Source organism: Narcine bancroftii, chromosome 12, assembly GCF_036971445.1.
Source record: "Narcine bancroftii isolate sNarBan1 chromosome 12, sNarBan1.hap1, whole genome shotgun sequence".
In the NCBI taxonomy this organism is placed as follows: Eukaryota; Metazoa; Chordata; class Chondrichthyes; order Torpediniformes; family Narcinidae; genus Narcine; species Narcine bancroftii.
The window spans coordinates 39,943,333-39,956,254 of record NC_091480.1 but is presented as its reverse complement, the minus strand read 5'-3'; the positions used below and the strand labels follow the sequence as shown (position 1 = coordinate 39,956,254).

The 12,922-nt window shown below is 43.8% G+C and overlaps 1 protein-coding gene across 11 annotated transcripts in view; it reads right to left on the bottom strand.

The window, feature by feature from the left end:
- The window catches only part of LOC138747402 (trinucleotide repeat-containing gene 6A protein-like), a 243,894-nt gene that overhangs the window by 32,379 nt on the left and 198,593 nt on the right, over nucleotides 1-12,922 (bottom strand). For 7 of the 11 annotated variants that reach the window (XM_069906581.1, XM_069906577.1, XM_069906578.1 and 4 more), the window contains 5 exons: nucleotides 12,576-12,656; nucleotides 11,293-11,341; nucleotides 8,731-8,873; nucleotides 8,021-8,188; nucleotides 5,746-5,883 (listed from right to left, as the gene is read on the bottom strand). In XM_069906581.1, the coding sequence (XP_069762682.1) occupies nucleotides 5,746-5,883; nucleotides 8,021-8,188; nucleotides 8,731-8,873; nucleotides 11,293-11,341; nucleotides 12,576-12,656 (579 nt within the window). The remainder of the gene's footprint in view (nucleotides 1-5,745; nucleotides 5,884-8,020; nucleotides 8,189-8,730; nucleotides 8,874-11,292; nucleotides 11,342-12,575; nucleotides 12,657-12,922) is intronic. The other 4 variants (XM_069906580.1, XM_069906585.1, XM_069906584.1 and 1 more) reach the window with 1 other exon arrangement.

The following is a 12,922-nucleotide window of genomic DNA, read 5'->3' as shown; positions in this document are numbered from 1 at the left end:
TTATTTGGATGATATTCTTATCGCCAGCCACAGCCGCAAAGACCACGCTGCTCACCTGAGACAATTGTGCACCCTCTTGAGTGAGTTCAGGCTGACTATCAACCCCGCGAAATGCCAATTCAGTCTGGACACCATCGACTTCCTGGGGCACAGGATTAACAGACACGGGGCTACACCCCTCTCTGAGAAGGTTGAGTCAGTCCGGCATTTTGCTAAGCCACACGTGGTAAAAAGGTTATGATAAACTTTTACCACAGGTTCATACTGGCAGTGGCACACATCATGCACTCCCTCTTTGCGCTGATGGCAGGCAAATCAAAGAACATTACCTGGGACAGTGAGTCTTCCAGGGCATTCCAGAACACCATAGACATGCTGGCTAATGCTATCCTCCTGTTCCACCCTAGGCACATACAGCTCTGACATCAACACCTCCAGCACAGTGGTAGGGAGCGTGTTGGAACAACCCATTGAGGGCCAGTGGCAATGCCTGGCCTTTTTAAGCAGGCACCTCCACCCCCCCAGAGCTCAAATACAGTGCTTTCGACCGAGAACTGTGGGCACTGTACCTGGCGGTAAGACATTTGCGTTACTTTTTGGAAGGTCGGCAATTCAAGGTGTTCACCAATCACAAGCTGCTGACCTTTGCCTTCCATATGGTATCGGACCCATGGTCGCCCTGACAACAGAGACACTTGTCCTACGTGTCCAAGTTTACCACAGGCATTCAGCATATCGCAGGGAAAAACAACGTAGTAGCCAACGCTCTGTCACGCCCCGGTCGGTATACGCTCTGTCCCAAGAGGTCAACTATAAGACCCTTGCCAAAGCACAGGGACCCTGTGATCCCTATGTATAGGAGAGCCGTCTCTGGCCTCAGGGTGGAGGACATCCCCGTCAGCACAGGTAACCTGACACTGTTATGTGATGCCTCTACCGGCAGCCCCCGCCCCATTGTTTCAGTTGCATGGAGGAACCAGATTTTCAATGCCATCCACAACCTGGTGCACCCCACAATGTGTGCCATGGTCAAAATGGTGACCAGCAGGTTTGTCTGGCATAGCTTCTGTCAATAGGTCAGCCAGTGGGCCAACAACCGCACGAACTGTCAGTGCTCCAAAGTGCAGGTTCACACAAGAGCACCCACACAAACATTCGAGCCAGTGCGTCACAGGTTCAACCATTTCCCGTGGGGCGAGATACCTCTTGACCATGGTTGACTGCTCCACAAGGTGGCCAGAGGCGGTCCCGCTGGCTGATACCACCACAAAAACCTGTGCCAGGGCACTTGACACATGGGTGACCCGGTTCAGGATCCCAGAGCACCTGAACTCAGACAGGGGGCCACAATTCATCTCTGGGCAATGCTGGTTAACTTTCTAGGGACACAACTCCAGCACACCATGCCGTATCACTCCCAGGCCAACGGGTTGGTGGAGCGCTTTCACAGACACCTCAAGGCAGCCTTGATGACAACTCAAGGGTCCCAACCAAGTGGACCAACTGCCTTGGGTCCTGTTGGGAATTCGTATTGCGCCGAAGGAAGACTTCAATGCCTTGGCGGTGGAAATGTCTATGGCGTGCCTTTGATCATCCCCAGGGAGTTCCTGGCCCCTGATAAATGCCCGGAAGACCCTGTGGTACCATTGAGAACTTACAGTGAAAACTGGGGTCCTTGGTTCCGCGGGAACCCCCACCACATGGCCAGCCCAAATATAATGTCCCCAGAGACTTAAAGTCTTGTCAATATGTATTCATGAGAAAGGGTGCACATTGGCTGCCCTTACAACAACTCTATGAGGAGCCCTACAAGGTTGTTAGGGACAACTGTTCCATCTTCGTCCTCAACATTGATGGTAAGGAGGAGACTTTTACCATCGACTGCCTGAAACTGGCATATCTTGTCTGTGATGACCCGGTCTCCACTCCTCCCCCGTGAAGCCGGGGCAGGCCGCACAAGGCTGCAGACAATGGGCTGGTCGTCGGTTCTTGGGGGGGGCGGCAGGGGGTTCGTGTAGCAGCCTGCGTGCGGAGACATGGACCGGCCCTCAAAATGGTCGACGAATGCAGCAACCGTGCGGACCTGGGGGTGATACCAGCCGTCGTCCCAGGTGACCTCCACACAGCGGGAAGATGGGGAACTCTGGTGGGAATGCTGGTTAATCCCAGGCCAGTGCTCCGATGATGCGGGGCCCTGACGTCAGCACCTGGGGCCCATATAAATGCGACAGCCAAAGCAATAAACCAGTCTCGTTTTCCAAGGCTTTGGTGTGCGTCCCGTTTTTCTTCACGCTCACTGAACGCTACAACAGAATATACAAATGTACTTCAAAAGTCATAAAGTTTGGTGACACCAGATAATTCAGAAAATACTGCATTTCAAAACAGGGTGGGTCCATATATTAGACGATTAATCCTATTACTGGAGCCAATTAGCAGGGAGATGTTTGGATTAATTAAGCACCTCATTAAAATCCATGAACTGATATATGGCTGCTATAAACAAATGACAGTCACTTTATGCTTGAAGATCAGTTACTTAAAGATGTTCCTCCTTTTAAAAACCCAATTATCCCTTTTAAAATTTAGAACACCTTGCAATAAAAAGGCAAACCATCTTAATTGTAACAATGAACACAACTAATTAAGGGTATATGCTTGCCAGACGAAGCAGCAGTTAGAAAATTTGGCACAACTAAACTTTTGGTTTTGAAGGAGTAAAACATGGTAGCAACCGTGCAGACCTGGGGGTCACAGTCGCTGTGATTGTAGTAAAAACACAGAAATGCTGGAAGAGCTCAGCAGGTCTCACAGTGTCTATAGGAGGTAAAGACAGATTACTGACATTTCGGGCCTGAGCTCTTCTTCAAGGTAGGAGCAAAAAGCAGGCAGGGCTGGTGAAAAGGGAAGAATGGGAGAGGGAGTACAGACCAACAGACAAAAGGTGTTAATTGGATATGCTATGAGGACAGGAGAGAGGAAAGGTGACAATTAATTGGGGGAGGGGGTGGTTTATAGTTCTGTGAAAGGAGATAGAGTGAAAAGAGAAAAGAGAGTAACAGAGCTAGAGGAAAAGAAATATAGGGAAAGATGAGGGGGCAGGGGTCTAAAGGAAACTGGATGCTCACTGTGCCCAAGACCATCATTACTTGCTCTAATCAGAAGCCATGGATGACCGTGGAGGTGTGTGTGCTGCTCATGAACCAAGATGCTGTCTTCATAGCCCTAGCTATTATAAAAGCCAAGCTGTCTAAGGCCATCAGGGAAGCAAAGCGTGCCCATGCCCACCACATTCAGTCACTTCCTGGACAGCAAGGACATGCGACGCATGTATCACCAACCAAAAAACTAATCTGTCTGGCTGTGCTGGTGATGCCTCCCTCCGAGATGCATTGAACAACCTCTATTAATATTTTGAGGTGAAAAACGATATGGCAGCGAAGAAGACCACCTCTCCTCCGAATGTTCAGGTGCTGTGTCTTGCAGTGGCCAATGTGAAGAGAGAGTAAGGCAAGGTCATCCCACGGAAAGCTGCAGAACCGGATAACGTTCTTGGTAAAGCGCTCAGGGGATGTGCTCAGCTGGCAGATGTTCTCACTGACATCTTTAACATCGCACTGAGAAGCACCGTGGTCCCAAAGTGCTTCAAATCCGCCACCATTTTCCCCGTGCCGAAGAAGTCGTCTGTGTCCTGCCTCAATGACTACCGTCACATCCATCGTCATGAAGTGCTTCGAGAGGCTCGTCATGGGGCACATCAAACTCCGGCTGCCCCCACCACTAGACCGCCTGCAGTTTGCATATAGATCCAACAGCTCTAAGGACTATGCCATCAACACCGCCCTCCATCTAGCCCTCGCCCATCTGGAAAATAAGGACTTGTACGTTTGAATGTTGTTCATCAACTTCAGTTCAGCATTCAACACAACCATACATCAGTACCTGGTAGGGAAGTTGAGCCTGCTGGGTCTAAACACCTTCCTCTGCAATTGATGGGGAGACCTCAAGCAGTCTGGGTTGGGAACACCATCACATTGAGCACAGGGGCCCGCAAGGGCTGGGTGGTGAGTCCACTGCTGTTCACTGACCCATGACTGTGCAGCTAAACACAGCTCGAACCACATCATTAAGTTCGCTGACGACACGACTCTGGTGGGCCTTATTAGTAAGAATGAGGAGTCAGCTTACAGAGATGAGGTGCAATCGCTAACGGACTGGTGCAGAGCCAACAACCTGTATCTGAACATTAATAAAACAAAAGAGATGGTTGTCGACTTCAGGAGGGCGTGGGGGGGGGGGGGGGGGAGGAAACCATGCTTCACTGATCTTTGCTGGCCCAACCATTGAGGTTGTTAAGAGTCTGAAGTTCCTTGGAGTGAACTTGGCACAGTATCTCACCTGGTCCCTTAACACTAGCTCCATAGCCAAGAAAGCCCAGCAGCACCTCTACTTTCTGCAAAGGCTGAGGAAAGTTCATCTCCCACCCTCCATCCCCACTACATTCTACAGAGGATGTTTTGAGAGCATCCCGTGCAACTGCATCACTGCCTGGTTTGGAAGCTGTACCATCTTGGACTGCAAGACCCTGCAGAGGATAGTGAAATCAGCAGAAAAGATCATTGGGGGCTCTCTTCCTACCATGAAGAACATGTACAATACTCGATGCAGATGAAAGCCAATAAACATTGTGAAGGACTCCACACATCCCTCATGTAAACTGTTCTCCCTTCTGCCATCTGGAAGGAGGTACCATAGCACTCAGGCCCTTACATCCAGATTGGGCAACAGCTTTTTCCCCCCAAGCCATCAGACTCCTGAACTCCCGAACATTTGTGGATAGGTTACCGTAGACTTTTACTCTATACATCTTAATACTTTGAATATTTCAATGTGTTTTAACTTCTATTCTAACTTATATTTATGTAAATTTCTCTGTGTTCCTGGAGAAATGCTGTCTTGTCTTTACCGTGCGAACATGGTATGAACAATAAATAAAGGTAACTTGACTTGACATTAATGCCAGGGTGCCCAGACAGAATATGAAGAGTAGCTCCTCCAATTTGCGAGTGGTCTCAGTCTGGGAGTGCATTAGATTATGGACAGACTTGTCGGCAGGGGAATTGAAATTAATTGTCATTGGGAGATCCATGCTATTGCAGCCAAGGTGCTCAACTGTGTATCCAGTCTCTCCAGCGCAGAGGAGGCCATAAAGGGAGCACCGGATGCAGTAGATGACCCCTGCAGATTCACAAGCGAAATGCTGCTTCACTTGGAAGGACTGTTTGTGGCCCGGAATGGTGGTGAGGGTGCAAGTGGAGCATTAGAAAATCTCCTGTGGTTTTGATAACTCATGGAAAAAAAGGAAAAGAAAACCTGAGACCAAGAACAAGCAAGACCTGATGCTGGAGAATTGATATAAAGGTGTGTGCCAGTAATGGGTGGACACTCATTTGTGGTGCACACTCGTCAACCGTCATTAAACCGTGCTTCTTAACTAATTTCAGTGCCCTATCTGCACCTGGTCGAGGGTAGTGGGTACTGTTGTTGTCTTCCTCCACATAACATCTATATTGTGTGGTTTATCGTTATTGCTTATTAAGTTATGTCTGATTCCTCAGGAGTTTGCGGAGGAGCTAGTGGAGTTGTTCAAGTGAACCGGTACGGACTTGAAGGGCCGACATGGCCTGTTTCCGTGCTGTAAATGGTTATATGGTTATAAGAAAGAATACACCAATGTTTGTATACCTGAGGGGATAATAATGGAGGAGGCACTTGAGCGCGAAGATTAGGCTGCGATGAATTAAGAGGTTGTGCTGAAGGCTGTTGCGTGCCCCTGACTTGTGCTGCTGCATTGCTGTTGCCAAACATATTAGGGTTGCCATTCTGTAATTAGAGCATAACCAGTATCAGAGCAAAAATTATAGTTTTGAATATATCCCATCATTACAGGACAAAAGCTCCAAGACAACTAGGAGTCGAGAATATAATCGAACGATGGATATTCAACAGGAATTCATTTTTGATGCAAGCAATTCCCTGATTGCTTCCATTTCAAACTAAACTAATGTATGTTTCCACTTCTATCAGTTTCTACTTTGACAGTTTCTTTCCCCAGCCAATCCCTCCTCTTCTGCCTTTAATTTGATTACAAATGTAAATTTCATTAACTGCCCTTCAAGCAAAATGATTTTGGAGGGTAGAGGTGAAAGGAAAAGGGAGAGGACAAATACATGGGAAGGGGTGGGAGATAAAAATCACACCAAGAGCATAATCCCTATTCCATCACTTAAAAAAAACATTAAAGCCTCTCATTTTGCTTTTCAGGTCAGATCACTGCTCCTTCAATAGACAAGGACTCCTTTCAATAACACAATTTCCTCAGCTTTTCAAACATTCAGATTTTTTTGAATCAACTGGTAATCAATTGGTGAAATATTCTACAGAAGAAACCAATCAGGATGTGCACAACATGATTATAGAAAATGCTCCAAAAGACAACCCTAAACTATCTATGCCGCTGTACAGTAGGAACTGAATCCCATTTATCAATGCTATCAATGCTTTAGAATACTTGGAATAGTAAATGTAGTGGGATCTTTCATAGCTTCTAAAGGGAAAACAGATAAACAGAAAATAAAAAATTTTAAGGGTACACAAAGGAACGCAGTGAAGGTGTTAAAGCAGTTTTTTTCAGTAAGCAAACACAACAGAAGTAAGTTGAATAGGGCTCTTTTACTATCATGGATAAGTTGTTTTCAAAGCAGCTTCTCAGGGTCGAGGAGGTTTTGCTTCCACTCCAATGTAGAGGGCTATTAGCTGGCTGAAGAGTCCTGTATGAGATCCATATCCTTTGACACAGGTGGGGTAGGTAATATTAGGCAGAGTAGATTAAATGCTTTGAGGTATTGTCTGCTCCTTCCACATACCCTCTACATGCACCTGTAGTAGAGACCCAAGGTGCTCAGTGTCTTCCTCTATTTGAGTCACCATTGAAGAGAGATTTCCGTAAACTGGTGCGAAGACAATCAAGGAGACCTTGAGAATGCTGTCTTCTCAAAATCTACTGGGGTCGCAAAGCTACTGCATATTTACTTCAAGAGTCTGGTTGCAAACAATATGAGCTATGCACTGGAGTTCACTGAAAGTGATCAGGACTTTGACGATGGACATGTGATTAAATGCGATCAGGACCTTAATGTCAGCATGTGAGCTAATGTATTTGAATGATTTTGCAGAAGCTAGATTGATGGTACTTCTCTAGTGCCCATGATAGTTGTGTTTTTGAAATCTTGGTCTTCAGATATTATTTTTCCCACTTAACCCAAAGTGCACTGGACAACAACAATAAACATCGATAGAGGCCTGCCTTTGCTGAGATAGGAAAAATTAGTCACATTTTCCTGGTTCTCATTTTAGATCTGGATTGTTGCCAGGTGGTATTATGCAGTGGGGGTTGGAAGAAGATAAGAGATTTCCACATCCTCTTGTACATTTTAATAAAGGAATCAATGACTTGGAGATTACATATGCAAGCTGTAAATCAGTGTTTGAAGTTCAGGACTTGCTCATTTGCCCTACAGAGATTAGTGACACCACATTGAATATGAGATGCAGTGAGGAAGATTGAGAAGAAGATTGTTATGGATTGAGATTGAATCAGTGATGAGAACATCTGATAAATTATAGTTTGAATGTTATGATCCCAACCAGAAATGGATCAAACCACTTCCTTCTGTACTATAAGTTCTATCATTTATGGACAGCCTGCTGATTTATACATTAATTCTCACAAATTCAGCTAAGTTTACAAGAATGTCACACAAGAAACTGCAAGCCTAAAGCAGAACACCAGCCATGGATACCCTGATAATTTTTTGAGCAGTAGAAAATGAGCTATGACAAGAAGGGACAAGAGAAACAGTGAAGCAAATGTGAATAGTACAAAAGTTCCTTAAACTATTTAATTGTAATATATTTTAAAGTTCACTTCCTGCACATTGAAGATTGCAAACTGACTCACCTGTCTAACAGAATTCAAGTTTTGCATTACCAGACCCACTGACCCAAGAGCCTGATTAGGTAGTGCACAGTTTGAAGGGGGAAGCTTCATGCTTGGTGCAGAGATGTACGTTAGGTTTTGGGGCTCTTCTGCTATAATGCCATCTTGATTGGACAAAGACAGAGACAACTAGGCAAGGAAGATTGGGGATGGAAAAGGCAAACATGAAAAGCCAATCAGCAGCAGAAAGTCAAACATGGCAGAAACAAGAGTAAAGCCAAAGGGTTAGTATCTATTTGAGATCCACAAACAGGTTTAAAAGGCTGACTACCAACAAATGGAGCTTCATGACATACAAAGACATTACAAAAGGTCATTTATTACATAAAACAAAGACAGCTAAAATCATAATAAAAATATAGTAGTATTAACATAATCAACACTGCTCACACGATCTAAATAAGATCTGCTTTCAAAGCTCAAGGATTCTGGTTTTTATATAATTTTACAATACATAATGAAGGAATGGGACAAGAGGTTTACCATTCTCTGAAAGTTTCTAATTTGCATAAGGATCTTGTTTCCTGACTAGAATCCAGATAAATAGCAATGACCAAGGGCCAGATTCAATTCAATATTTTAACTCCCACTTGTACCACCCAAATCTTCACTTAAAAAAAAACTCACCAATTCACCTGTTTCCAAGACATGGGCATGGTGAGAATACTAACCTTATCGTAATAAGAATTGCGTTCCATGGAAGACTCTTTGGAAATGTGAGAACGAGAAGCATGTCCTTTCCCTATAATGCCATTATATTCTCCAATGTTCATGCCATGCTTGTCCATATCCATTCTCTTATCTCTTAACATACCTGGAAGGAAGAGAGAATCAGCAGGTTGATGTTGAGTGATATTAGGTAACAAAAAAATCACCAGATTTGAAAACTCCTGTTGAGTGAAGGCTAGATAAGCTGGTGAAGGAAATATATATTAGATAATCTGGTGAAGTAGGCAGACAGGATGCTGGCCTTCATTATTTGGGGTTTAGAGCATGAGATTAATGGTAAAACATTATAACATGTAAAATGGCAGGGCAGCTGATGTGGATCCGGGGACAGCATTCACCCAAAGGATCCTACCACTCAGTCCTACTGCCGATGGCTCTGTATAGGCTTTAATCAGCCTGCTGAAAGAGCTGACCAGCGTTTTATTTAAAATCCTGCGACCGCGGGATCTGGGCCCAAGATGATGACACCTTTGTTCGGCAGCAGACACAGGGGGTTGCAGACTCCAGGGAAACAATGGCTGGTGCACGCCTCCAGTAATGGAGAGAACACCCCGCATTGAGAAGAAGAAGCAGGGATGACCCTGAGGACAGTGAACATGGTGGTGGACCAGTGAGGGGCTTTGTGGCTGAAGGAGACACAGGTAGCAAGCCATTGGCAACTTGCGGGTGAGGAACCCACAAAGGCCACGGGCGGCTGGTGACTTGAGGTCAAGTGATTCACACCACGATGGGCTGCTGGAGATTGGCTCGTGAGAACCATTTATTGGAACTGGGATTCAAGAGGATGCTATGGGTACGAAGAGCTCCCAAAGGCCCCTGAGTGCTGAATGGTTTCTCAGGGATGTTAGGATTTGGGCTCAGTTTGAACTGAACTGTGTTTTGTGTAGCTGCAGAGGCTCTGTGAGTGCTGGAGGCAAATTCACGGACACTATGATGGGATTCTTTTGCTGACTTTTAAGGGGTGCCAAGCAATGATAATGGCAAATCATATGACAGACTACAGGCAATTTTGTGTAACGTTACATTTCTGTCCCTGAGGATCTGTCCTGAAGCTTCCATGTTGATGCAATCACGAAGAAGGCTTGCTTGCAGCTATACTTTGTAAGGAGTTTGAGGAGATTCGCTAATGTCACCGAAGACTCTCGAAAACTTCTACAGTTATACCGTGGAGAGCATTCTGGCTGGTTGCATCACTGTCTGGTACGGAGGTGTCAACACTCAGGACAAGAAAAATCTCCAGAGAGTTGTTAATTCGGCCTGTAACGTCACCACTGCAAATGGTGATGTCTTAAGAAAGTAGTCTCCATCCTCAAGGACCCCCACCACCCAGGCTATGCCCTCTTCAATCTACTACCATTGGGAAAAAGGTACAGGAGCTTGAAGATGAGCACTCAGCGGCACAAGGACAGCTTCTTCCCCGCTGCCATCAGATTCCTGAATGATCAATGAACCACAGACACTGCCTCACTTTGACTTTTTCTTGTACTATTTTTATTTAAGGTGGTTTATTTAAATGTTTGCACGGTGATGCTGCCATAAAACAATGAATTTTGTGACACGTTAATGACAATAAATTTAGGTTCTGATTCATTTTATTCCATGTCAATAAAAACTATCTGATCTGATCAGGAAAGTACTGTGTGCAGCTCCAGTCTCAACATTTTAGGAAGAAAGTGCACAAATGATCAACTAGGATGCTTGGTATAAAGCAGTTCAGTTATGAAAAGAGGCCAGACAGTCTAGGTTTGTTTTCCTTGGATGGATGGGCTGAGGGGGACCTGATAGAGATAAGCAGATTTACGAAACACACATATAAAGCAAATAATGAGAAACCTTACCCAGATCAGAGACATTTAAGACCATGGGCATAGTTTGAATAATTGAGGATGAGAAAGGATTTGTAGCTTTTTTTTTCACTGGGGGTGGTTGCCATCTGCTTGAGAAGATGCAGGTGACACTTAAACATTCTCAACACTTAGATATTACCTGGACAAGCACTTAGGTGTAGGCAGCTATGAAAAATGGGTTTAGAATAGATGGGTATTGAATGGCCCCATTATTTATATACAGGTCGAGTACCCTTTATCAGAAATCTTCCAAAATCTGAAACTTTTTTCGTCTGTGGTCCCATAAGGTAATACATAATAGAGTTCAGAAATCCCGATCAGAAAACAGGATGTAGTAGACATTAGAAGTGCATTATTGAGTGTAGATTTTTCAGTATGTGTCTACTTCAATTAATTTGTGCATATGTAAATATTTGTATTGTAATGTGAATGTATGTATCTTTATGTCTGAGTGAATGAGTGCATTCTGTAAATGGTGTTCCACAATCCAAAAAAAATCTAAAATCTGAAACACTTCTGGTACCATGCATTTCCGATAAGGAGTAGTCGACCTGTAATATCATATTCTTGTATTATTATCAGATTGAGCCAATGGGCCAGTTTCTGTATTGTGTGACTTGATGGTGCTAGTTTTAGTTTAATGATATAATAACTTACCAATAGGCATGTCCATCTTATTGCTCTTTGCATCTTCAGCAGAATCTCTCTGTAATGTGCAGAAAATACCTTAGATATTCAAAATGTATTGAAAATATTGGAATTGGCATCAGTAGAAATATCAGGTGCAAATTTCATCATGAGATCAAAATTGCTATCCTCAGGATCTGGAACAGAGTTCTACAAACAAGTTACTTTCAACTCTATTATACAAAAATATAGCAGCTGAATAAATCTTAAAGGCAGCAAATTTATCTTCAGCTGGTTAATAAATGTTATACAAAAACAGGTTAGGACTGTTTCTTTGGAGCATAGAAGACTGAGAAGAGATTTGATTAGAGGCTTACAAAATTATGAGGGGTATAGACATAGTAAATGTGAGCAGGCTCTTTCCACTTAGATTAGGAAAGATAAATAAATACAAGAGAACATGGCTTTTGGGTGAAAGGGGAAAGGTTTAAGGGGAACTTCTTCACTCAGAGAATGGAGGAAGTGTGAAGCAAGCTGCCATCTGATGTGGTAAATGCAGGTTCACTCTTAAGTTTTAAAAATAAATTGGATCGATACATGGATTGGAGAGGTCTGGAGGGTTATGGAATGGGGGCAGGTCAGTGGAACTAGTGGTATGATGTTTAGCACAGTCTAGAAGGCCTGTTTTACTGTGATGTAGTGTTCTATGGCATTGCTAAACAGCACTGAAATCAGCTCATTCAAGGTGATTTTATGAAAGCATGGCACACTGAGGAGTACTGAATCATCTAATTTCAAGGTGGGAAGTGAAATAGATGCAAAGTACAGAGGTGATGTATTCGCAACCAGGGAAAGAGCAGAGCTCCACAAAGAAAAAAGCCAGAGAAAATGAAACACAGAAAGGATAAATGATCAATACAAAGTAGCAGTCAAGTTTGTATCAGGAAGCAGTGCCAGTATTTGCTGTTGGGTTCCTGTGTGAGCGAGACATGGTAGAATGTTCCTGCATCATACGTTTCAATCACACCCCATTCACAAGCACTTTGAATGGACACATGACATCAGAAATCCATCACAGCTCAGCATTTTGATCCACTCTTGTGGGATTGAGCAAGGTTTGAACCAAGAACCATGAAAAGAATGGGCTGATGCATATTCCTGCCACCATTCTCTCCCCAAGAGAGAGAGAGAGTAAAAAATCAGCAAATCACTGGGCATGAGTGGTCTTAATAAAAGGTTCAACCTATGGTGTCAGTTAAGCACTGAAAGAATGGAGAAAGGAAAAAAAGGCATGATTATCATTCTGTACTTACAGGAAATCCAATGTTAGAGAATTGCTTCATCAATTGATTCATCCATATATCATCTTGTTTGTTTCCCCCTTTCACCATGCCCTATAAAACATTTAAAATCTAATCACATGCAACATTGGCTACAAGTGAAAAATATAAATGTTCAAAATCCAAGAACTTCATGACAGTGATGTTCACCACAAAAGAATATTATCAAGAGTAAATGAGACATGCAATGCACATTACTTTTCTCCCCACTGAGGTTCCCTGTTTCCTCTGTGATTGAGATTAAGTTGAGCCAGTCAAATTAGGACACATTGCAGTGATGCATTTAACACCAAATTGTTTAAAAGGTACAATCCCAGCAC